General features: G+C 37.7%; 1 protein-coding gene across 5 annotated transcripts in view; it reads left to right on the top strand.

The window, feature by feature from the left end:
* Positions 1-26842, top strand: part of CDIN1 (CDAN1 interacting nuclease 1) — a 172736-nt gene that overhangs the window by 102708 nt on the left and 43186 nt on the right. For all 5 annotated transcript variants that reach the window (XR_006101537.1, XR_006101536.1, XM_042446449.1 and 2 more), the window contains one exon: positions 2359-2464. Coding sequence is in view for 3 of the 5 variants with exons in the window: in XM_042446449.1 (XP_042302383.1) it covers positions 2359-2464 (106 nt within the window). In the remaining 2 variants the exon portion in view is untranslated. The remainder of the gene's footprint in view (positions 1-2358; positions 2465-26842) is intronic.

The raw sequence follows: 26842 nt of genomic DNA, 5'->3' as shown, positions 1-26842 counted from the left end.
ATTGCACAGTCTAGGAGTGGTTGAAGAAAAAGCCCTTTGGCTGACAGTTGCCAATCTAGACCTGACTGGAATAAATATCCACCAGAGGACCTGAGTATATGAGGCCGATTATATAGGAGGAGGTGATATCATGGACCCAAACCATGTAGGGCATTAAATATAAAGGCAATACAGTTTTAACTGTCTGCCAGAGATCAAATAAGATCAAGCCAACTTAACTTCACTTGGGAGGTAGTTCCACAGTCAGTGTTGCTACAGAGAAAGCCTTGTCACATTTACCCTGGGTTAATGGGATGGTTGGGCGTGCATCAGGGGCTTTGTTCAGCATCTCACATTTTGGGCAGGCTTATTTAGGAGCATGTGGCCTCCCAGATATCCTTGGTCCAATACTTTATTATTCTTTGCTTTAAAAAAAAAACCCACACCAATCCTCTTCTAAGAATCTCAAGACAGATAAATGGGTGGATTCTTGAAAATTTTCTTGCTGGTATGGCCGATGTTTCTTTTTCATGTCTATTACATCTTTGCAACTGCCCACCAGAACCTTTCTGAATGATGCGAGGTGACTTGTAATCTGGCCTACAAGGGAGTTGTTTGTACCTTGAGTAGCACACTGTGACAAATTTGGAAATCAGATTGACAATAAAGCCACTTGCATCTCTCATAATTTAAGATTCAGGATAACACAATTACAACAGTCGCAGTGTCAAGAACGCTGTCTAGTCCAATTTGTGTTGGATGAGTTTCAGTAGTTGAAGCCTGAAGATGTAGACAAGGTGCTGACCGAAGTTCATTTCTTGTGTGATTAACATTTTGCCTTGCAGACTTACTGCATCCACTAGGGAGAGACTATCTGGTTGGATTTGGCAGAAGGGGTAGTAAAAAGAGCTGGCAATCAGGCTACTGCTGAAGTAACATAAAGTAGACCCAAAAGGTGAAAACAACTATAGGTCATTTCCCACGATCCCCTTCCTGAACAAGGCACTCGAATGAGTGTTCACTGTTCAGCCATAGGACCTCTGGTTTGCCATGTGAGCATGATTTGCTTTTGAAGATAGCACTGCCAGAATATGTAAATGCTGGGAATAGTTACTACAAATAAATAGGTACAATGAAGTAATTGATATGTCAGAGTAATAAATTGTTGAAACTGGAGAGTTATACACTGCACCTGTGTACATCCTAATCCAAGTTTTCTAGTTTTCTAAAAGAATAGATTGTCTCCTGAAAGGTGAAAAAGTCCACAGCTATGGTAGAGAAATATTCTGCAACAGCTCCTAGCAAGTGCTTATTTCTCTACATTCTACCACATACTGTCCATCTAATAAGGGAGAGGTTGCTGTCATTTGTGCTATTTCTTCTGCCTAACCATTTTTTTCTGCTTCCTTCCTTTTTGTCCACTCTTGCTTTCTGTACACTCCAACAAGAATAGAAATGTTTCTGTGTTTATCGTTCATTTATTTCCAATCAACAGTGATTTTTCTAAAAGGCAGACAAACATGTGAAGAGCCTGATAATGCCTCTGTGTGTGTGTGCATCCGAAACAGCTAGTTTACAAATATGCAAGATAAAATCAATCTTGTTTTCAGGAATGAATCTTAAATACAGGATTTTCTATATTTTCGTTTCTTTATTTGTCTAATGCTCTCACATTAGATAAATAAATGTATAAATATTAAATAAGGTGTATATCAGTGCTAAGTCATAGACATGGCTAAGATCAGATGCCAGAAGAAAACCAGCATACTCTTTACTTCTTTTTGTAGCCAATGAGTCTGTCATCATGGCTCAACAGTTCAAAGGTTTAACCAGGGACTGTCAGAGATAGCCATTCTATCTGATTTCAGAGGAACTGGATCTGAGATCTGAGTATAGCTGGGGAAGGGGCATTGAAAGACACTAGAAGTCAGGAAACAATTTTGAAAATACAGAAGGATCTATAATGAAGGAACGTTACTGGAAACAAAGGCCAACAGTCTTAACTAGTGTAAGCTGTGAAGTGATGGTGCGGTTCTGGAATTGCATACAGGGTTCAAGGTCATCAGGAGCTAGTGATTCCTAAGATATAAAGCCTTATTATTTATCATATAATGCCATTCCTTTATTTCTGGTAGTTTGGCAAAGACACTCCAGAATCATGAATTCAAGAGTAAATAATGCTTAAGAAAGTTGACTATGACAGAGGTTGATAATAATGAATTATAAAAGTTTGAGCTAGCCTTAGCTGATGACGATGACATTACTGCAAAGATGTGTCTGAAAGGGATGCTTTCTATTCCTAATTTGTACATCATTTTCTGGAGTCATTTGTGCTTGATTCATTTTAATCTAAAAGCTTTTTTTTTTTTTAACTTTTAGCTGTAGAAGGTCATATCATTCATTGGATTGAAAGTAAAGCTTCTTTTGGTGATGAATGCAGCCATCAAGCTTACCTACATGACCAATTTTGGAGTTACTGGAACAGGTAATTTTTCATTCTTTTTCTTTAGTTATTGAGTTATTGAGTTATTGTATTTAGTTACTGTAAGCAACTCATCTACAGTTAGTATTCTGTTAGATTACCAAATAAAGGAAACGTGGAATATAACTGTTGAGATGAAAGGAAATGAACATCTCCTTGATACCCACCTGTTATTCCAGACAATACCATGTTATGGGAACCACATTATCCTCGTCTGTGTTTTTCATTATGTACACATAGTATATATCCCAGTAAGGCAGTGATGACAGTTCTTAGAGTGGCTTTTTGTGATTCTCACTTGTTCTTCCCACCTGTAAAATGTTGTACCTCTGTTAGAGAAATGAAGCATAAGTACTTCTGAAATTTTTGTAATCCAAATTCGATCCATCATTTTGTCCCCTTATAATATTTCATCCCCAGGAGCAATTTCTTGCCTTCGTACATCTCACTTGGGAGGTACTTATAGAAAAGAGCAGAACTGAAAACTGAATGCATGTTCTGCTAAGGATCCTCAAAACAAGCTTTGTCTAGTTTGCCAGGGTCTATGAATATATATCCACTACATCAATTGCTTACAAGCACCAAGAATTTAAATGCTCCCTTGTAATTTCTACTTTGAGCTCGGGGTGATTTGTATGCAAGGCTAAGCTGATCTTAAGAAATAAGTATTGGCTCAGAGTTTTTCATTTACTGTTTAAGTTTATTTGACAACAGTTTGCAGGTGTTACTGTACTGTGTCTGTGAATCACCGTTTCGTTCCATTATTAGGAAAGACCATCATAAGAGGATGAACACTGGTGGGTGGGGTGCCCTTTTCTGCTCTTTATATTTGCTATCTGAGCCTCTTGAAGACCTTTGTCTGAAGCTTTCATCATGTTTAACATAATATTTTGATTAATTCTTGATCAGTTTTGAATGTTTCAGTTGCAGAGGTGTGCTAGGAAGGCAATTGTATGAAGTCTGTTTTATCAAGTCAGACCATTGGTCTTCCTAGCCCATTATTGTCTACTCTGGCTGGCTGCTGGTCTGATTTATTCCTAGTCCTGTTATCTAGAGATTTTTTTTTAAGATGAAGATGAAGATAAATTGAACCTGTGCTATGGCCTGGCCTCTATTGCGACAAAGTTAGCTGATTTTGCTCATAAGTGAGTGCTGCCTATGTGTGTGTGTGTAAAATATTAAAGGTCCAAGGAAATCTAATTTAGCATACTTCATTCTGTTTCTCTTGTAATTAAACGACTGAATTCAAAAGTAAAGTCTTGCACTTACATATTCTGTTATAATATACTAATTAGTACATTGGTATCGTCAAGAGACAGATTAATTAATAATTAGTAACCACACTGTCAATAATGACTTACAGTAAGGATGTATTCAAGTTTACTTCTTCCATTGTTTGCAAATTGGGCTGCAATGTCTCTTAGACTGTATTTTTATTGAGTCCCAAGAGGAACCTTGATGCTGTTATTATTAGAAGCAACTTCGCAACGTTTGAAGAATGAACTAACAAAATGACTTCTTTGACATTGATATTCAAGTAATGATAATTCCACATAATGAGAACATTATTTCTTCTACACTCTTTGAATATGAATAGCAAACTTTGAATCTACTGTAGTCTTTCCCTATTTAATTGTAATCTAAATGTCTTTAGTTTTCTGCATATACTCAAAACAAGAGAAAAGTCCCTAGCATTATTAATAGGAATACTCAAAATTCTTCTAGCACTAACTGCTAATCAGCACTCCCAGATTCTTTTCTAAAAGCATGTATAAAATGTTTCTAAATATGTCTGTTAATAAGTTAGTGTAAGCTTAATGAGACTTGTTTCCGAAGTCTCCAATTGTGTGTGTGTGTGTGTGTTTATATTTGAGCACATGTACATAGGAATTGCACTCCAAATATGCTAAATAATTAGAGCTGTAGTATTATCCAATATGCACACGTCAGTAGGACCTACTAGTATTTCATATGAGCCACAGGAAGAAAATTTTAAATTCCATATTTAAATTTAATTTCCATTGTTATATGTCAGATATTTACTTTTAACACTTTTAGAAAGCAATGCGAGAAATGAGTTATTAAACTGGTGAGTATTGTCATAATAATGTTATCAGTTAATTTGTTGCAGTAAAGTTCAACTGTTTGGAAATTTTAGGGAAGGAAGACATCCTTTCTCTAGCATAATGTCAATATGTAGCATTTCAGGGGTTTAAAAAGTTTTACTGGCAAGGTGAAACATATTGGCTTAACAAACAAGCTTAGTAGAAACCTTGGGGGTTGCATTTGTCAAGCATCTAGGAAAACTGTTCATGCATACCCAGTGTCCAAAGCTTCATTGGCAGCCAAAACACAAAGAACTGAAAGGTCATTCTTCTTCCTGCAGTATGATGGTTTGTTGACATATTTTGACACACTGGTATAATACTGAAAGGTTTTGACCTTACTGCAACACACAGGGATTTAGGATTGCCCAGACCATCCATTGCTCATGAAATTTCACAAATTCTGCATGCTTCCTGCCTCTCTCATCTCCCATTCCCATCCTAGCATTAGTTAACTTATTTCAGAAAATGGGCTTGGGTGAACTGATAGTCTTGCATTACTGTAATTTTTTTTCATTCAGAGAACAGTAACATTGTTGGAGTGGTGAATCATTTTGAATCTCTACACAAAAATAAAATGTAGTGAATTTTTCAAATGAAGTTAGTTATCCTAAAAGTCTACAGAAGTCACTTCTGCTTCTGAATAGAAAGGCTGCTATTTGCTTAATGCATATTTGTAAATAATTTATTTTTCATTTGAATCAAGATATGCATAAGATTGGTTTTAATGGATAATGTTTCCCAAATGAATAGTATAGCTACATTTTTGTTAGAAGTCTAAAGATTGCCAAGGTTTGGACTAATGTCAGGAACATATAATTTAGCAATCAATTCATTGTTTCTAAATAGCTAGTCTAAAACAGTGTTTTCAAGATTTGGAATCGGATAGTGGTATCTGCTTCAAAATATCACAAAAAGTTTATTGTGTTTATGATAGCTTTCATCTTTCAGTACAGATTCAATTGTGGGAATAAGACAACAGGAATACATTCACATGAAGATTGTATTAGCCAATAAATATCACTTTGTGGACATTATTTTCCAGGTTGCATTTTACCAGTATGTCAGATTTAGACCATCATTTATAAATACTGTTTGTTTCTTTCCAAAAGTAAATAGAATATTCTATTTTTGTGGCTTCAATTATATATTTTTATATTTTTATTCTTCAAATGTTGTCACAGCATCAGAGGCTATCCCATAATACAGACAGAATGCTTTCAGCTTCTATCTACATTACCGCAAGGCTTCAGCTCCAATTTCCTTGGTATTTCTCATTCAGATTAGACAAGCATCTAGGCTTATGTACGATAAGAGCTGACAGCATAGATCCTGCTATGTTTGCCAAAGGCCTGGTCACAGACACTCCACTATGTCAAAGAATGTCAACCCCCTCAGACCTTACCTTTCAGTACTCCTTGTAATTTTTAATTGACATTTACATCTGACATTTTGAATGTACATCTTATTGTTGGGCCTTTATCTACATATGAATAGTAAAAACAGTTTTCTCTATAGGATCAAAACATTTAGTTTTTATTTTTAAAAGATTGATTTCTTTTCTGCAAATCTGGCCTAGCTACATTCCCCCTCCTCTCATGTAATTTTGGAAATGCTTTTCTAATCAAATTGCAAGCCTTTGACTATGTGTGTGAAGGAATAAGTTAGTAATTGACAAAATATAATAATATTTTTGTAAGACATCCTAAATGTATGTTTGTAATGCAGGTCTCTGCTTTAAAACCATAGCTTCATTCTTTGAGATTTTAAAATTATAATTCCCATGAATAATTACACTAAATTCCATTTAAAGCAGAATAATTGAGACAAAATAATATTTGAGAAGCATATGCTGTGTATTAAATCTATGTTTTGTAGTATTTTTCTGTGTTTTCTAAATGTAAGTTTTAATTTGCAAAATTTCAAATTTATTAAATGAATAAGAGTAATTATCCTAAATTAAAATAAGGAAATTCACTTGCTCATAAATGTCAATAAGCAAAGAACAAGCAGAAGTGGTTTGTCACAAATGATACTGCTTTTCTTCTAATTAGTTAATTTACATTTTACAAATTAACAGTAAAATTCAGATAGAAGATATTCCAGCAGCATACCATAGCTTTACTGACCTGTATTTGTATCTGCCAAATTTAAGTTAATTAGAAATGTAGATGCTGTTTGTTTTATCTGTCACAAAGCTCATCTTTTTAAAAAGGCTAGACACACTCCCCCCCACCAACATTTATCATCTAAATAATAGTCTTCCCAAGATGGCAGCCTCATAATAAACTCTTTTCAATGGAGTGATGGGTAATGAAGCTTGCTTGTGAAGGCAGCGAAAAATGTTGTCTAGCCAAATGCATGAATATGATGGCTGGAGAATCAGTGGACTTTCTCAGTCATCAATCTTTTTAGTAGCCTCTTATACATCTGAATATTTTGATAGATGATCTAATAATTGAGTTATCTATCTTTCTAACTATCAGAGTTGCATAAAAATTATTCTCACATACTACTGAATATTAAATATATTAGACATCCAGTAAATTTTTCAAAAAGGGGCCAGGTGCTGGAGGAATTTTATGATATAAATTCCTCTACTAAATTAACCAATGGAAATCTAGAGAATTAAACCTTCTGTAAATTGTGTCTTCTTGTACAATTTCTATAAGAAATTGTATATAAAAAAGTAAATACAGTATCAGATTAATTTTATTTAAAATGTTAGAATATATGCAAATCAGATAAAGAAGAGAAATGAGTGACCAATTTATATTGGTCTGTGAGTCATAAGATAAAATATTTTCTGTACTCTGTGGTAATTTTTGGTTATATTATTCATATTGGTTACCAAAGTGGATATATTCCTCTGTATTACTACTTTAACAGAAAGCAGCATCAGTATCAGATATAACAATGAAAGAATATGGATAGATTTCTGTATTATGAGAAAGCAGTTCAACATATTTCAATAAAATCTTTATGTAAAACCAGCAATTTGCACTGGTAAAATGCAACAATGAAGGAAGCCTTGCTTATGCAAACAAAACCATTTTAAAACTCTAGAGACCACTTTGGGGTCATCCACACAGGCCAAATGGCGTGGCTTCTCCCTGGCCTCAAGTCTTCTACTTTAGAAATTTACAGCACTTCATAAATAAAGGTTAATAATAATAATAATAGATGATGCAGGCTAAAAAACCTATTGCAGGATCATGCTCAATCTCACTAGTCCAGATGCAGATCTACTCTGACCCGTGGGGTCAAGTAGTACTTGTTTTGCATGGCATTTCCAAGAAACTGGCAAAACCCAGTTGTTTAGATAGCCCCACCCACACCTCACCTGTGATGCCTGGCAATCCATTGCAGGACCCCCTCCCTCAGTCACTCCATCTGATGCAGAAATGAGGTGCCTGGCCCCCCAGCTGGGTAGCTTCTCAGATGGATCACAGAACATCACAGGTAAGGATCAACAAGCTGGTCCTGAGTCAATGGGGGGGGATGAGCGTGTAAAAACCCGCCCATCCCTGTGCTGAGCCCAGGACTAAACTGGGTAAGTACCGGGGTATGGGTAGCAGCAACTGAACCCATGCTATCCTTGCCCATCTGTTCGGGCTCTTGAAAACTTTCAAACATCATCCAGGGATTTTCTTTTCTTTCACCAGCCTTCACTCTCCTTATGATTTCCAATTTTGTGGCCAACTTATAAATCTATAGGTTTTTTTTAAAAAAACTTGATGGGGGTACCTGATGAGTCAAGCTTATCTACTTTCCCATTTTCTCTCTGTCTTGTTGTTCATTCATGACCACTTGGGAGTTTTCCGCATAGGCCAAGGAAGGATTTTGGAAGTAGCTGCTGTTTACCGTGCCTGTTGTAGGTAGACACACACAGCTACCATAGGATTTGCTACAGTAGTAGCAAGGTTCATAGCATTGTTTATTGGATGCACACTTCTCCCACACTCCCAACACTGAAATTCTGCATTTCTCTGGGCCTTCTTTGTTACTTTCCGATTGCTAATGCTGCTTTAAAAAAAAGTTTGGCTCAACAGAAAATGAGGAAGGAAATGTGTGGGTGTAAAAAGACATTGTAAAAAGGAACTTCTTTGTCAAAGATTTTGTTAATTGAGATACATTTATAGTTTTAATCTAGTCTACATTATGAGTAATGGAGAATTGGGTAAATGTATCAAGTGAATAACACTTGCATACTGTGCAGAAATTCATATTCTTGCTCAGTAGAGAGAACAGTGAGGGAATTTATCTATTCCTGCTTGTAAAAGCAAGGAAATATTTACATCTGTACAGTCAATGAATACACACCCATCCACAGAAATTACTCTGAAAGCATCAGGTAAACGCTTTCTTAGAAAGTGTTTGACCTCTGAATTATCCATCTGCAATCTGGGAGCTATGATGGGAGCTAATCATGCCTAAATCATGTCCAGTACAGGAAACATGTACTGATGTTCCAAATATGAGAATGGTATCAGTGGTGCTTAGTACATATGCTCCCTGCTTACATTTACTCCCAGCATCTATGTTTCTCACAAGGATAAAAGCAATTGGATTTGCAAGGGAAAGTTCCCAGGTTCAGTCCCTGGGCTCAGAAATATTCATGACTAAAACTGGAGACCCATTGCCAGAGAATATACATAATACTGAGCCAGATGAACCAGTGGTCTGACTCAGTAAAATGAAAGTGCTTCCTTTGTTACTGTGCTCTTTTTTATCATTTATTTGACACTGGAAATGACTCTAGTAATGAGGCTAGTTTTGATGAGGCTGCACATTAATCTGTTCTCAACCAAGAAGAGAAACATGATGTAGGTCAGGGAGGTAGCCTGCCTTGTAGAAGTAAGGTCGTTTCCTGTTCATGCAATAGGTATGCATTTATTATATATGTTCATATACCATCTTTTAGCCAAATGAAAGGGGAAGGTTTTTTTTAAAAAAAAATCATCTACACACAAAACTGATCAATAACAACAATAATTAAAGTAGTGCTTTAGAATAATCCTCAGAATTTCAAGAACATGGGAGAACAGTCTTTGACTTCACCAAAAGCAGCAAATTAGGCACTGGCCAAGTCGCTTTGGGCAGAGAATTTGACAGTGCCATGATAATGAAGTCCCTTGCCTTAGCCGCCAGCCACCCTACCTTAGATATCAGGGCACCTAGAGAAGAGTCTCCGTCAATAATCTCATCACTTTGGCAGGTTAATGGAAAGGGCATTCTTTCATACATATCTAGGTCCCAATCTCTATAGTGTTGTACAGTTCTACTTTCACAGTAGATGAAAGGTCTCAGTGCTTATACCTGACATAGAAGTGTATGCAATCATGTTTTGAAATGTTTTTTCAACATGCATTAATCTGTCTTAAAATGTCCAACTTGAAACATATGCACACCATGCAGGTTTTAGCACTCTTTAAGATCTGAAACCAGACTGCTGCTTCCACTAAATAACTGAATTATACAACATGCATACTTATTTCATGCCTTATTCATACAGTTTACATCAGCCAGGGGGACGTCTTATTCTGTACTGAGGGCCTTGTCAATTTTTTAAAATACTAATTTTGAAAGCTTAAAAAAAACATTGTTTTGGATTACAAATCCCAGAATACAGTACTCTGTCCAGCAGCCGTAAAAATGCTACCATTTCCACTTCGCACAGAGTAGCTAAGAAAATTGAATACAGCATGAGTAAAATATGATTTCCAAGGGGGAGAGCAATAGAAGAAAATTTATCTCAGGGCCTCCAAAATCTTGAAACCAGCACTGAGTGATACTGTACAGGCTGGAATGTTCCCATTTATCCAACAAGCATGCTATAGACATTTCTATCTTAAGGCAGTGCTTCTCAATTATTTTCTGTCATGCCCCCCCTAGGAAGAAGAAAACATTCCCCCCCCCCGCGCGACTGTAAATAGTATCATTTGTCTATAAAATTGTTATAAGTACACCTCTGCATAACACTGTATCCTGAGCCTCGCGCCCCCCCCTTTACGGAGCCTCGCCCCCCCCGGGGGGCCCGCCCCACTATTTGAGAAGCACTGTCTTAAGGGCAGAAACCCATAAAGGTTTATTTTTATTTTATTTATTTTATTTTAAATGAAGCTATCTTAAATGTAACGGAAATGAATTATTTACATTTCTAGTTGACAGATTTTTATCCCAAGCAATCTTTTTATGTGTATTATTTATTTTTCTGTGTTATATTTTATATTGATGCTGGTCTTTGGCCGTAATAAAGATTTTTTTTAAAAAAAATGCTATAGACATCTGGGGAACTTCTCGTTTTGCTTCGTTGATCAGGAGTTTATCAGTTTCCTTGACCAGGAGTGACACACAACTAATTCCAGTTTATAGGCAACTAATGCCACTTTAATTAGGAAATAACTTAGAAAGCAAAAGCATCATTCTCATTTACTGTTCCCAGAGATTCTCAAATGTGTGCATATCCACTTTATTAAGTTTTCTGAACACTTTGAGCATAACATTGTTCAAATTTATATTGATTTGGATACTAGATTTCAGACAGACTCAAGTGAGTTGTCAGATAATCTGACCATCCTCTACCAGTTGGGCAGAACTAGTTTAGATTTCTGTGACCTGTTCACATGGACAGGGTATTTTCTATGTGGTCTAATCAAAGGTAGTTGGTGGAGGCTGATCGACCCAGTGAGTCCAGAACATGGTGAATGCACCTTCCATGATGAGATGGTGCTGACCACTTTGTGTATTGTTAACCTATGTTATTTGTTTCAGTTGGTATTATGTGTCCATCTGCTGTATTTTAATATGTTGTTCCCCACCTCTGTCCATAGGGATAAACAAGTAAGAAGTAATTACTTGTTACTTTTGTTATTGTTTTTTGAAAGAGCCAATCATGTGTCTGCTTCTGAAGACAACCATTCTGGACCTAGAAATACTGAACATCTGTCACCTGGTTGTTAATACACTTGGTCCTCCACGTTTGTGGCTTTGACACTCACATTTTTGATTATTCACAAGGTCCAGGCTGTTGTGCATGTGTACACCTCCTCCTGGGCTTTTTCCTTGGGGGGGAGAGCCCAGGAGGGAAACACCGGGAAGGCTGCACGCACCAACCCCACCCCTTTCCCGGTTGGATGGTTGCCTTCCACAGGCACTGATCCACCCAAGAAAAGGGAGGAGGGATGGATGTATCCCTCCAAGCCACCCTTCCCAGGTAGATGACCGCCCGGGAAAGGGGTAGGTAGCCAGTTAAAGGGACTTGAAGGCAGTGGGGGGGAATGTATGTGTGCGTGCTCCTCTTCCCCTGCCCACCTGTCCCTTCAACTGGCTTTCTCATAGGGGAGTGTTATTTGTGATTTTTCTACATTCATAAGGTCTTGCACCTTAGGGGGGAAGAGACTGAGGACAGTGGCTTAGCTTCAGGCACTGTTAGAGGACATCTGACTTCAGATGTGGTTTAGAAACCAAAGCACTTTCTAGGACAGCGCTGTGCAAATCTACAGCTCTAAATAAATAAAGAATAATAATAATAATAGGACCTAATAAACTTCATCCAAAGGTACTAAAGGAACTTGCAGATAATTTCAGAGCCTCTGTGAATAATACCTGAGAATTCTTGTAAGTCATAAGGGCACTGCACACTGAAGAATGACAAGTATTGTTCTCATCTTCACACAGTAGTGGGGAAAGAGTATCTTAACAGCCACCAAACAGTCAGCTTGACATCAATACCATGAAAGGTTCTAGAACCAGGGTATCCTTAATCGGTTTTGAGCACTTAGAAAAGACTGCTGGAATTACTAATAGCTAGCAGAGATTTTGAAAAACATGTCATGCAAGACCAATCTTATCTCTCCTTTTTTTGGTAGAGTTGTAAGCTTAGTATACAAGTGGGAGGCTGTGGATATTGAGTATCTTTGTTTCGTAAGGCCTTTGATAGGATCTCCTGCACTGTTCTTGCAGACAAATTATTAAAAGGTGGGCTAGACGATGCTATTGTTGGGTAGATTTGCAGTTGGTTGATGGGCAAAATCCAAAAAGGGCTCATTAAAAGGTCCTTAAGAAAACAGAAATGACAAGTACAGACAGAAGTAACGTACTGTGATGCAAGGTTCTGTCTTGGGCCCAGTGTTCAACATCTTAATAAATGACTTGAATGAAGCAATGAAAGGGTGTGCTTATGAAATTTGGAGATGACATCCAACTAGGAACAGTATATAATACGTCAAAACATAGAATCAGGATTGTAAATTACAAATGAATTTTGAACAGGTGTAAGTGTAAGGTTCTTTAGGCAGACTAGGTTATTATAAGGTTGTTTACGTATCTAGATAGAAAAATTAAGTGGCACCAATAGAGGGTAGGTGACAACTGGTTTGACAAGAGTATGTGTGAAAAGAATCAGAGTTGCAGCTGATTTTTTTTATTTTATTTGTATCCTACCCTTTTCCTTGAGTGAAATAAAACTAAATAAAACTTTAATTTATATTCCGCTTTTTGTTACCACAATCAAAGCGGCATACAAGCTATTATATGATTCAGCAGTGTGATGGGCTGGCCAGCAACAACAAAAAGACCATGCAATTATAGGCTGCATCAGCAGAATTAGTGTCCAGATCAAGGAAAATAATCATCTGCTTTAGTCAGACCTCACCTGGAGTACTGTGTCAAATACTGGGCACCATAGTTCCTGAAGAACAATGACAAGTTCAAATATGTCCAAAGGACATGCAGAAAATGGGTGAAGGCCCTCAAAATAAGCTTATGAGGTGTTTTCAAGGGAAGTGTGTAACCTGGCCTGTTGTTATGATTTGTTGTTGTTGTTGTTAACTGCCCTTGAGTCGATCTCAAAACATGGCGACCCTATGGATGAGACATTTCCAAGACCCCCTGTCCTCCACTGCTCTGCCCATCTCTGGCAAACTCATATTCATGATCTCTTTAATAGAGTCCATCCATCTAGCATGGGGCCTTCCTCTCTTTCTACTTCCCTCCAACTTTCCTAGCATTATTGTTTTTTTTTCTGATGAGTCCTCTCTTTTCATGATGTGTCCAAAGTACGTCAGCCTCAGTTTTGTCATCTTGGCTTCCAGGGAGATTTCTGGCTTGATCTGCTCTAGTACCCTTTTGTTTGTCTTTTTTTGGCTGTCCATGGGATCCTCAACACTCTTCTCCAGCACCACATCTCAAATTAATTAATTTTTTCCTGTCTTCTTTCTTAACTGTCCAGCTCTCATATCCATATATGGCAACTGGAAATATAATGGCTTGTATGATTCGAACTTTTGTACTCATTTGTTTATCTGCATTTTAGGATCTTTTCTAGTTCTTTCATAGCTGCCTTCCCCATTCTTAATCGTCTCCTGATTTCCTGGCTACAGTCCCCGTTTCTATCAATATTTGATCCCAGATATGAGAACTCTTTTTCTGTTTCTATTTCTTCATTGTCTAGTTTGAATTTGTGTAAGTTCTCTGTGGTCATTAATTTTTGTTTTCTTTATGTTCAACACTAAGCCTGCCTTTGCTCTTTCTTCTTTGATCTTCCTTAGTAGTTGTTCTAGGTCTGTGAGGTTTTCTGCTAGTACTGTGGTATCATCTGCATATCTTAAGATTGTTAATATTCCTTCCTCCTGTTTTCACTCCTCCTTCTTCTGTGTCCAAGCCTGCTTTTCTTACAATATGTTATGCATACAAGTGGAACAGGTAGGGTGACCAGATACAGCCTTGTCTGGCCTCTTTGCCGATTTGGAACCATTCTGTTTGAGTGATGTTGTTTCATTACAAAATATTATAATATGAATATGACTGTGTAAATGAAAATGCACTTACTAAAGAAACAAACTTATTCGTATACTGTGGTGATTTAGGGGGCAGTGATAGCATGTAGATGTAAAGAGGGGTCCCAAGGGTTAAAAGTTTGATTACCACTGATCGAGGCATTCCTTTAAAAAGTGCATCTTAAGCTATCTGATGTAGGGGAGCAGCAATTTTCCCCTGTGTTCCAGTACCATGTTTCTATGGTTTCTTTCTGTCCTGGCTAGAGTGATTTTTTTCCCCCAGTCCATGGACCACCACTCTGAGGAGCACCAGCTTAAACCATCAGTAGCACTGGATGCCCAGTAGCTGCACTGGCAAAGAACACTTGTTACCAACTTCAGCCTGTGTGTAGTTACAGTAATTCCCAGAAATGAGGTAGCCATGTTAAACCATGTGTTACAGCTTCATAGCTTGACTATTGTGGTGGGCTTTATGTGAATCTGTCCTTACGCTAGTGCAGATTTCAATAACAAGAATGTCAGACAATGCATCTGACCATTACCATATAGTTTAGTTGGTGAAAAAATTGTCAATTTGCTCCTAAGGCAGCTTCACCATTTTGGCATTAACTTGGAAAGAACTAAATAACATGGAACTGGGATATCTGGTATTCCATATAGCCCTCCAGTAATTGCAGTCACTATGAGAAAAGCCCTCCTGGTTGTGCCACATCCTGCAAATGTTGTTCATCTGGCTCAACTAGAAAGAGGTCCTTCTCTAGGATGGTCTCCACCATCCTTAACATTGTCTTCCCAGAAATAAAACAGGTGTCTCTTGTGATCTTAGTGTATGTTGAAAATTCACCTGAGGATTTTCTGATTAAGGACCCCTGATATTCTGATTGTTCATTTATGGCTGTTAATTGCATCGGTCATCATGTTTTAGTAATAAAATACAGTGCGCTCGCGCCATACGCGGGCGCGCCATACGCGGACTTGAGCATATGCGCTCAAGCCGCGGGGCGGAAGGGGCAGCGCATCCCATTCAATTGAATGGTCGCTTGCGCCCCGCGCCGCCACGCCACCACACACGAGCCCCATTGTTTCCAATGGGGCACGAGCATAAGCAGAATTCGCCTTACGCGACGGGATCTGGAACGGATCCCCCGCGTAAGGCGAGGACGCACTGTATGTTTTATTATAAAAATTATATTTGTACACTGCCTAGATATGTTGTATATAAGAAGTAGTATTTAAATGTTTTAATACGGCAGTTATGTGCAATGAATCTGAAATGTTTTTTAGAAATTAAATGTAAAAATCTCACTGTTTAATTGCTTGATACACTGTATCATTAAAATGGCAGTATTGTAATATATTTCTATATTTTATTTATGAACACATCAGTATTTAGATTATCTAGTGAGTCCAGAACACAAAAACTTGTGTTCCTTTTTGTAGGTATTGTAAAACATCGGTATTCCCTCTGGATTGTTTTTCGTTAGCATAGCCTCATCCATCACTGGTGTTTGATATAAAAACCAAGAAGTCATGTGCTTTTGTTTTAAATTATAAATATTCGTTTGTCATGAATACTCATAGGCTTCCCAGATTTACATCTGAATTGAAGCTGCATAGTTTCTTTGATGTGTGACATTATTAGTAAAATAAAGACGTTGTTGTACACAGGCTTGGACAGTGACATTACAAGGCTATACTAGCTGTGATGCTGATAAAAAGTTGTCACCCACAATTTTTCTGAGGTTTCATATATATATATATATATATATATATATATGGCAATCTGCCGCAGGAAGATCTCTATGGACATTCCTATTTGTGTGGTCTGAGCCTGTCTCTTCATGTTTCATTATTTAGGTGTGATGTGTAGTTAGTTCTTATCAAAACTAATACTATCTGAAGTACTAGGCTTCCAGTGGTCACACAACCAAGATCATGATTTTTTCAGTATGACTAATATTACTATAGACAGTATCTTCTTAAACTTGAGTGTTGCTTCAGTGTCTATATCAGTTACATTTTTAGATGTATTCCATTTGAGTACTGTATGTTGATTTCAGTTTGTGAAAATGTATACACATCTAAAATGTTTCCAGACTGAGGCATAATAGTATAGTATTTAAATTTGAAATTTCAGCCCCTTAAATAAATGATTTATTGTACCTAAGATAAGCCATCCCTCATGTTGTACTTAATTTTATATATTTTACTCAGTATATATGGACTGCAGCACAATTTGTTGTTTCTCATACAGGTTTAGAGGTCATTAGTTTTTACATGATTTGCCTATATTGGTAGATACACAGCTTTGGGTTTTGTATTTTTACTGTTGATAATACTATAGTTATTGCTACTGTAACGCACTATTTTTAGAATGTACACAATAAAAGGGATATAATTTAATAAGACACCTTTAAATGTTTTGTGTTACAATCCATTCAATTGCATTTGCTTTCTGTTTCTTTAAAAAAAGTGTAAATATTGATAACTGAATTCTAGATGTAAAGTTAAATTTGAAACAGATCAGACTTTGAACCCTGGCCTCATATCTTTAGGCAAAGTGTTGCTAACAGTTTGTTCATGATCACAAAACAGAGCTTGTGAAGTCAAAGGTTTTCATGGCCAGCATCCATAGTTTTTGGGGGGGGGATTTTCGGGCTATGTGACCATGTTCTAGAAAAGTTTATTCCTGACATTTCGTCTGCATCTATGGCTGGCATCTTCAGAGAAAAGCTGAACTTATTTATTCATTTATTTAAAGCACCACCCCCTACAGTCTGTTCCAATTAGACATTGATGTCAAAAGAGAAAACCTTTACCTTTTTACCTTTAAAACTGATAAACCAGCAGTTTCAAACATTGAATGTCACGGTGAACGGCACTGTTTTGGCTACCCCCTGGAAGGTTAAAAGAGACGGGGTTAACCTCCCTTAGATAGGGAGTTCTACAGTTGAGGTTCTGCTGCAGAAAAAACCTATTACATGTATCCACCAACCTAATTTTATGAGGTGTTGAGACATGCAACAGGGCCTCCTCTAAGATGTCAAATGTTTGGCAGGCTCTAATGGGGGGAGGTGGTAAACCCTATCAGGTAGTGATCTGTCCATGACAGTTCGGTTCTCTCAAGAACATCGTCATCTTAACCATAAAATAACAGACCAAGAGTGTGGCCTGCTACATGTATAGGGGCAGATCAGGCCATGGTTGCCACACAAGGATTTTTAAAAAGCACAAATTTGTTTTCATTTCTATAGTAAGTCCTCCAGGTTGAAGATTTTTCTTCTCCTTCTTGGTTGTATAGTGAGAGTGCTTATATTTTGGAGACCTGAAGTTCTAACTCCACTTGAATAAAGACAGTGATGATGGTGAGTTTCTGCCCAGAGTTAATCAGCTGCAGAATTTGTAAACTGCACATATGTCAGAGTTGAAAATGTTAGCACTCTAGTAGAAGCTTGAAAAGGTTAGATCTGATAAAAGCCATCAGCAGTTAAAGAAAGTGATTTATGGGACTGTAATGACACAAAATGCCTCATTTATCACTCCTATATAGATAGGTTAAGGTTTCAGTGTCATACTTGGAAAAACTTGACCACTTAGAATTGTCAAAATAGGTCCTTAATTGCCCATCATGCATTTCAGTTTGAATTTCCCACTCTTCCCTCTCTCTCTCTCTCTCTCTCTCTCTCTGATAATTTTCTCATTTTGTTCTTGAGCTTTCCATGTGCTTTTGTTTCATGTTATTCAACATTTAATACTTATGTAAAGCATATTATTATGTATGTAGATTTTTGTATTGGATAATTCTGTGAATGTGAATACTTACCTGTTTCTCTTATACAATTGTATAAGTGTATGTATAAACATAGAGGGAACAAAGTAAGTTAAACTGTATAATGGATTTTTCTTACTAATATTTTTGTTGATTTATTATAAACTATTTTGCATATATATAATATAATTTTGTAATGTAATATTTTTAATTGAGATCTTTCTGTTTCTGTATGTGTTGTGTGCCTTCAAGTCAATTCTGTTTTATGGCAACACTTTCATAGGTTTTTCCTGGCTAGTTTTATTCTGAGGAAGTTTATCTTTGCCTTTCTTGTAGATTGAGAGAGTGTGACCTGCCCAGGGTCACACAGGGAGAGAAGGAATTTGAACCCTGGTTTCTCAGGGCTCTAGTCCAGCGTTCAAACTGCTGTGCCCCACTGGCTTTCTTTTTGTTAATGCTGCCAGTTATTACTGCGCTGCGTCCATTAGTTTAATAAATAAATGGCAGTTTAGTGGAACAGTCCTGTACAGATATTTCTAATGAGCAAAAACAAATCCACTTTCCATAACATTTTCCAGAATTCATGGTCACAGTTGCATGTGCAGCTGCATTCTGCTTGTTCAATAACTATCTTCCAAACAAGATTTACAAAGAGATTAACAACATTTGTCATATCTTCTCAATCTTCGCACTTGTGAAATACATTGTAACTGTAGAAAGATAATCTTGTTCATAATTCACAATATTGTACATATTGCGAATTATATTTTGTGTGTGTGTGTATCCTGTGTTCTTGATCCCAATCCAGAGAATGTTGTTTATCCTGAAGTATCTTTGAGATTTGTTGAATCTATGTTGATGATTAATTTGCCTAACAGATTTTAAAGGTGATTTGAGCATAGGTAACTTTGTGGATTAGAGCTAGTGGTACTATAATTAAGTGAATTTTAGAAAAACATTCTGCTTGGAATGAAGTAAGAGTGTGTGTGTCTGTGTATGTTGTGTACCTTCAAGTTGGTTCCAACTTAGGGCCACCCTAACTTTGGGGATTTTTATGGCAAAATTTGTTCATAGGAGGTTTGCCATTGCCTTCCCCTGAGTCTGGGAGTATGTGACTTGCCCAAGGTTGCCGGTGGGTTTCATGGCAGAGTGGGGAATCAAGCCATGGTTTCCAGACCACAGTCCAACACTCAAACCACTATGCCATGCTGGCTTACATTGACTTACTTACTCCTAAGGACTGGAGCACAGCTTTGGTGCAGCTTCTGCCTTCTTAGGATGCATGCATCATTGAAACAGCATACCTCCAAAGTGACCCAAAGCAGCTTTATTTTGGCCTGTCTGTATGGGCCCCAAATTGTCTAGAAAAGAACCACATTAACAGGGCAATATTCCTCCATTCTAACTCCTGTGGAAAATGATCAGTTCATTAAGAAGATATATTTGCTGTTTCAATCTTCCATAAACATACTTTCTGTCACTAAACACAAATGTTGACATTGATGACAAATATACTTGCCATTCATGCAAGATAGCCAAACAACATTCTGACACTGGCATACTGCCATAGATCATTCCAGTATCATAAGACAGGCAAAGCTAAACCTTATCAGTCTATACATTATGTAAATTTATTATATGATTCCAGCAGGGCTTTTTAAATAGAGCACTGAGGCAGCCTTTATTTAAATATACTTGTGGTTGATATATACAAAATTGTCTCATTGCTTGAATTTGAACATGCTATCTCAATGATTAAAGAAGAAATGTTTTTAAAATAACTTAGTTGGAAAGGGAGAAGAGAAAGTAGGAGTCTTTTAGTATATCTCTTAAAATGTTAAGCTATGTATTCTGTAGAGCTACCTTTTTCTGGGATCAGTAGTGCAAAGTATAATTGAATACTGCAAATACAATTTCACTTTATATGTCAGTATAGATATTGATAAATTATATATTGTATGTGACATGTATGCATTGTCCCAAATGCTCCATGAATCTGATGAGTGCAAATGCAGGACTTGACTGCAGGACTCTTCTGTCTGTGCTGCTTGGTGTACTGCAGGATTTGGAGCCCTAAATAAAAAATTAAAAAATAGAAATGTATTTATTTATTTATTCAAATGCATATCTCACCTCTCCCCCAGTATGGTACCCAGGGCAACAAGGTAGAAATTACACTTTACCTTTTTACTTCCATCTGAAATATTGAAGTGAAAATACTACTATCTTTTCCAAAGTGAAAAGGGACTGACTACTTCTTAGCCCTGGCTTTCAGCTCTTCTCTATCTTTGAAACTCAGCCAGCAAGTACAGCCCCTTCAGTAGGATTTCCTCATCCAATGGGTCAAACCAATATTCATAGGGGTTACACGGACCTTAAAATACTTTCCCATGAAATATTGTTTTTTAGAACTGAAATAATTTAGAAATAAAATTTCATATTATAAATAAATTATAAAGATCTATACAAAAGTCAGGCACAAATATTCTGTTAGTAGGAAGGATGAGAAAGAAGAAGCAATTATTGTGCAAGAAGAATTGGGGTCTTATGTGAAGTAAACAATGAAACATTTACAAAGAGTCACACAGTGTATATGTATATACCCAACTGTCTTCCATGCCAGCATTGTCTGAAGATGCCAGCCATAGATGCAGGTGAAATGTCAGGAATAAACTCTTATAGAACATGGCCACATAACCCGAAACACCCACCAAAAACTATGGATGCCGGCCATGAAAGCCTTCGATTTCACAAACATTTAAACAGTTTGTTCTGACGATTTTCCACTGTTATGTCTGAAATTTTAATAGAGTTACACGGAGATAGACAGATAGGCAGGCAGGCAGGCAGAGAAAGAGGACCAGGACTATCTGGTAAGTATCTTCTTACAAATAACCTCACCTTTTTCATCTTTTACTACTGGCTCCTTTCTTTAATATACTCTTGTTCTAGAAACATTTTTGTAAGCTTGGTTTGCTCTCAGTCCAGAGTAAGTCCATCAGTTGTATTGACTCATTGGTTTATCCTAACCAAGTACCAAATGAGAACATGAACAAGTTACTCTTCTATTGCAAAGCTTGTTTCACAGATAAATCAGTTTCATTGAAGTGCATTTTCAACATGTGCTTTCAGTTGTCTTTAAATGTGTCAGTCTTTGTTTTTGGTACAATTCAAAATTCCATTACCAGTCACAATTACATTTTTAAATTGTTATTGTTAACTGCCTTCAAGATGGCTTTGACATATGGCAGTGTGATGAATAAGGGACCTCCAAGTCACCCTATCATCAACAACCCTGCTCAGGTTTTGACATACTTCTGTAAAAGGTCTGTTTAGTTTTTATGAAATAGAATAAAATGCATTATTATAATGTTTTAATCTACCTGGCTTAACTTTAATTTGAAATAATTTATGAAAAAAAATCCTGGTAATAGCAAAAAGGACTTTGAATCCATATGTGTGTTGCATAAGCAGAGAAACCTTTATATAAACACAAGGTTGTCCACCAAAATTCTAGTTTTCTTGTCCCATTTTGGATTTTTATGCTCAAATGGACAGTTTTTCTGATCCCTTAGGTGACCATTAGATGTGAACTGGGAATGTACAAGGACTTGGTGATACAGGGGAGAGACTATTCCATGAACTGTATCATTCAGAGTCAGCCTTTTCACCTAAATCCAATTGTTAGTATAGCTAAAGGAGACTTGTTGAATCAAAAGGAATTTGGTAAGTAGCACTTGCATCAGTACTATTAATGCAGTGAGTCTGCTTTAGCTGAGACTAGCATTTGGATTGAGACCCTGGTCTCCTGATCGATCTTTTTTTTTCTGTCTTCATGGAATCATGTTAATGCACAGAGTAACATATAACAAATACATTCTATAGTGATTGTAATTAAGAACCTTATTTCATGAGAAAAGAAAGCCTAAACAGGAGAATAGCAGCTTTCTCCGTGCCTCTCTGCATGCTGTCATAGCACTTCCGTTCTCCTTCCCAAGGGAGACAGTTGTAGAAGTCTGCCTTTTGCCAAATGGATTTTTCCAGCATAGCAAAAGACACACTTCTATAACTATCTCCCTTGGAAAGAGAATGGCATTTCTACAGTGCCATGCAGAGAGGCATGGAGAAAGCCACTATGCTCTGTTTCAGCTTTCTTTTCCCATGTGATAAGGCTGTTAGTCAAAGTTACTCTTGTAGTATTAATATTCTTCTTCTTAAAAAAAAAAGCAGTACACTAAATTACTGACAAGAATCCAGGAGGTAGCTCAGACTTTAGACATCAGCAGTATACAGTGGTCAGGGAACCTAGCTAGTTACTTAATGTCAAAGTTAAGGTCAGAATAGATTTACAAATGTTGAGAAAGAAAGGGTGGTTTGTGAGAGTGGGATATGATATAGCCAAGATCACATGTAGTGACCAGTAAAAATGATTGAACACTAATAGCGTAAGCACCTAAATACTTTGAATGTGTTCACTATGGTTTTAAAGGATGTGTGTGTGTGTGTGTGTGTGTGTGTGTGTGTGTGTGTGTGTCAGGGATTTGAAGGGTTAAAACACAGCACACAGGGAAATGCTTGATGTGTGTGTGTTTGGCCATGAGCATTCAGCAGAGTGGCAAGGCTGATCAGCACAGCTGAAGCTCATTGGCTCAAGGACACTTCAGTGTCCAAGTGCACATAGCCATGAATGATGAAACATGTGTCTGGATTGCACAGGAGACACATGACATGGCTACACACCTGAACTCACTGGGTTTGGGAGACCACATGGTCTCTGGAGACTATATAAACCCAGGGGTTGCAAGGGATAGCTTGTGGGTTTGTAGAAGGAGTTGGATTGGTATGGTTTGGAGTTTTAGAGATCTAGTTTTGTATAATAGCACTGTGAATAAAGAGCATTTTGGGAGGCTTAGTTTCTCTGGTGGTTTATCAGAAGAAGCTATAGCATCGGTTTGCTGTGTGTCCCTGGAGGTTCCTGCATTGCTGCAGTTCCTGGAAGACATCCAGTTGCTGTCATCCCAATTGGACTTTGGAGCCACGCTTCAGCTTCTGGAAATTGCCAGCTCTGCTCCAAGGGAATGATGACATTCCAGTTGGACCCTCAGCGCTGACTCTCTCTCTCTCTCTCTCTCTCTCTATATATATATATATATATATATATAATGATGACATTCCAGTTTATCTTGTCTGCTTTTCTATATAGATTTATAATTTCCTTCCTTTCTTCTTTCCTTAAAAAGAAAAATTCATATCTCTTAACTTTAAACCCTTAAATAAAAGATTTGTTAGTAGAGCAGAGTGATATTTAAATCATGATTGAGTTTGAGTCCAGTTAGTCACTACATGTCACATAGCTTGTGCTTGTATTTCATTGCTCTCTGAGGAATTTGAATATTTACTAAGGTTGTGGAGTGTCATATATTACCATAAACAAATACAAAGGGCGCTATCTTCCTCAATATAAATGAGGACTATTCTAAAATTGATATTTAAGTTCCTGGATGAATTCTAGTTTGGTCACCATTTTGATGGTAAGATTTTGTTCTGTTTAATCAGAGTATTCCAAACAATGCACAAGTACAATATCACCTATCCAAATTATGTGAAAATACCCTATAGGTGGTGGCATAGATGTGAAGATACTCTTTAAATAAACTCTCATGTTCCCCACCCAAAAGATTATGGGAGTTGCTGTCCAAAAGTATCTAAAGGGCCACAATTTGTCCACTCCCAAATTGTTAGGTGTCTACAGCTATGTTAGGACAAGCAAAGTTGGCACTATACTGACTATTCTCCAGAGTGGTATGTATTATGAATTATTCTCTTCATCATCTGACTTATCATTTCCACATACTTTATTTTGCTGAAGAGGTTGTGGATGTGGATGACACAACTCCACCATTACCTTCAGAAAACATCCAGAGCATATTTTATGTCTGGCTCAAGCTCTTTGGATTGAGGGTGAAGTGATCCTTATCCTGACCTGGTCTTCCAAAAAGTTCAGTCTAAGCTGGTGACACTAATCATGTCACCTCTACTCCTTGCATTTTCTAAACTCATCAAATAATCCTAGAACAAGCCTTTGATGCCACCAGCTGCACAAAGAATTGAAAATCTCTGTCATATATAGGAAGAAGGAGCTAGATTTCTTTTTCAGCACTCTACTTCTGTTACTGTCAAGGCACTGCAGACCGACAGAGAAAGATCATCACATTCCACCCTTCCTAACAAGTAAGGGAAGAAATTAGATTTAATGGACAGAAAACTTTACCTTCAGCTGCCTCAGCCATGAGAGTAATGGTTGCATATCAGCAGCTTTTGTGGGAGAAGAAGTGACCCCTGCTTCAGTCCCTCCTGTAGAATCAAAGAAACATGACCAACCTCTTTCAATTAGAGGAGCACAAGTACATGCAAATCAAATACACAGAACAACACATAGCCAACTGATTATCCAAGGTTATGGCAGCTACTGTTATCATTCTTCATCATGCTTGGTTACACTCCACAGCTGTTTTAACAGACACTAGATTGTATACAGAGGCATTATCATTTGATGGGCAAGATCTCTTCAACAAGATAGACGATGCCTTAATTATTTACACAAGGCCTGTGTCACTGTAAAAAAAAAAAAACACTTCTGTTTGTAAATTCAGTCCCAACCAGCCAAAAGTCATACTGGAGACATCAGTTTTCCAATTTTAGGTGCCAGATTTCCACAAGGTAACCTCTTCCTGCCTCATCTCCACCTCAGAAGCACTGAGAAATTCTCCTCTTCCTCAAAACAGCACCTTTGACTCCTCGTGGACATCTGCTCCATTAGCCTTCCAGCCCAGGACCATGTTGGTTGCCCTAGTTCTTTATATATGCATTTGGTGCCTGGTCACCAAAGATAAGTGAGTCCACTCTTTCTTACAATATGAATCTGCCATATTACTTGAATCCCTTCTCCCAGGGGGGGGGGGGGGGGGGGACTACATGAATTCAAAAGTTGCTTAGTCTAATGGTAGGTATTATTTCAACAGTGCCACTTGCTCACCTTCACTTCAGATATGCCTTCCAGTTTTCTGTCCAGAAGTGGACTCACAAGGACAATAGTTTCATATTTCAGGAGAACTTTACAAGGATTTAGGATGATGGACCTCTCCTTGAAATCTTCTTGAAGACATTTCATTCAAGCAGCCACAACTTCCCCTTACCTTCCTAACAGATGCATCACAAAAAGAATGGGGAACCCACTGCAAGCATCTGGCAGTTTGAGCACAGTGCTTTGCTTTGATTGTGTATTCCTGCTTGGAAGGAGGTTGGACTGTGTGGCCCTTGTGGTCTCTTCCAATTCTATAATTTTATAATTCAAAGGGCCAGAGCAGATGAGCAGCAAAAAGAGACTTGGTCCTGGGTTTTCTGAAAGTCAGTGGAAACCCTGCTGTCTGCATGGCCAGCTCACAATACGGGGCCGAACACTCACAGCCTGTCCACACCACACAACATCAAGTTGTGCTGTGCAATTATTTTTTAGGGACTCACCTCCCCACCATGCATGCACACCATCACACAAAAACATAACTGGCAACCTCCGATTACTTCCCTCTTGCCACTCAGATGCCATTACATTGGACACTCGTGTGTATGATTGGCTACACTGTTGCAGTATGTTGATGTACTCAGTGATACATTGGCAAGGCATAATCATGTAGACCCCTCATACATGCCCCCTTCACATCATGCCCACTTATTGCTGTTTGTTTTGTGTATGTTTCAATTGCATCATTAGCAATCATGTTTTTGGTTTGCCACAGTCCCATACTGGCGCTGGGCAGTTTAGTTTGTATGCTGGTGCAGTGATACATGTTTTCTGCCTTGAGTTGGAGTAGCCCAACTTCCTTTTGCTTCCGTTTTTAGCCCGGGAGCACATCTTTATTTCACTTTCCACCCAGCTTTGCCTTGTGCTTTGTCTAAACAGCCACGGCTTCAAAGCAGTTAGAAGCCACTTTATTTGCCCAGTACAGACCACCCCTAAGAATCAATCTCACATTAGTGTTTTTGAGCTTTTAACTAATTTAGAAAGCTCTCAGATACTTCAAGCCAATCTTATGTGGCAACGTGGTAGAAATTGTTACCTAAGGTACTACTGCAGTACTCTTCCTGAACAAGCAGGGAGGAAGAAATTTGAGAATTCTTTTGAATCTAACTGTTCATATATGGCATTGTTGCATCAGATGTCAGGTTCTTCCTGTAACTATTCATGCAGCAGGCCTATCCAAAGGATTTTTAAATGTAAATTTTAAATGTGTATTTTTTTTAATACACATGTGTCTTGTTTGTTCTTTTAAATTGATGTGTATTTTTAACTGATGTTGTGTTTTTCATTGATGTTGTATATTTGTTGGTCTGTTGTTATTCCCTGCCTCAATCCATAAGGAGAGAAGAGTAAGAAATATATTATTATTATTATTATTATTATTGATACAAATATCCTTACAGATGCTCTAAGCAGAGCAACAGGGATAACCCATGACTGACAGTTCTCCTGTTCTGTGTTAGGCTTCATAGTCCAGGCCTCAGAGGGAGAGAAGAATGCTGGACCTGATTCCCTCCCCCCCTCACCATTCCCTTCTCCTTTTGTGTCGTGTCTTTTAGATTGTAAGCCTGTGGGCAGGGAACTGTCTGTTATCCCCTCTATTGTAAACCGCTCGGATTCCCAGTGATTGGGCGGTATATAAATAAAACC

The sequence above is a fragment of the Sceloporus undulatus genome, chromosome 1 (assembly GCF_019175285.1).
Source record: "Sceloporus undulatus isolate JIND9_A2432 ecotype Alabama chromosome 1, SceUnd_v1.1, whole genome shotgun sequence".
NCBI lineage: Eukaryota > Metazoa > Chordata > Lepidosauria > Squamata > Phrynosomatidae > Sceloporus > Sceloporus undulatus.
This window is presented reverse-complemented; position numbering and strand designations above follow the sequence as displayed.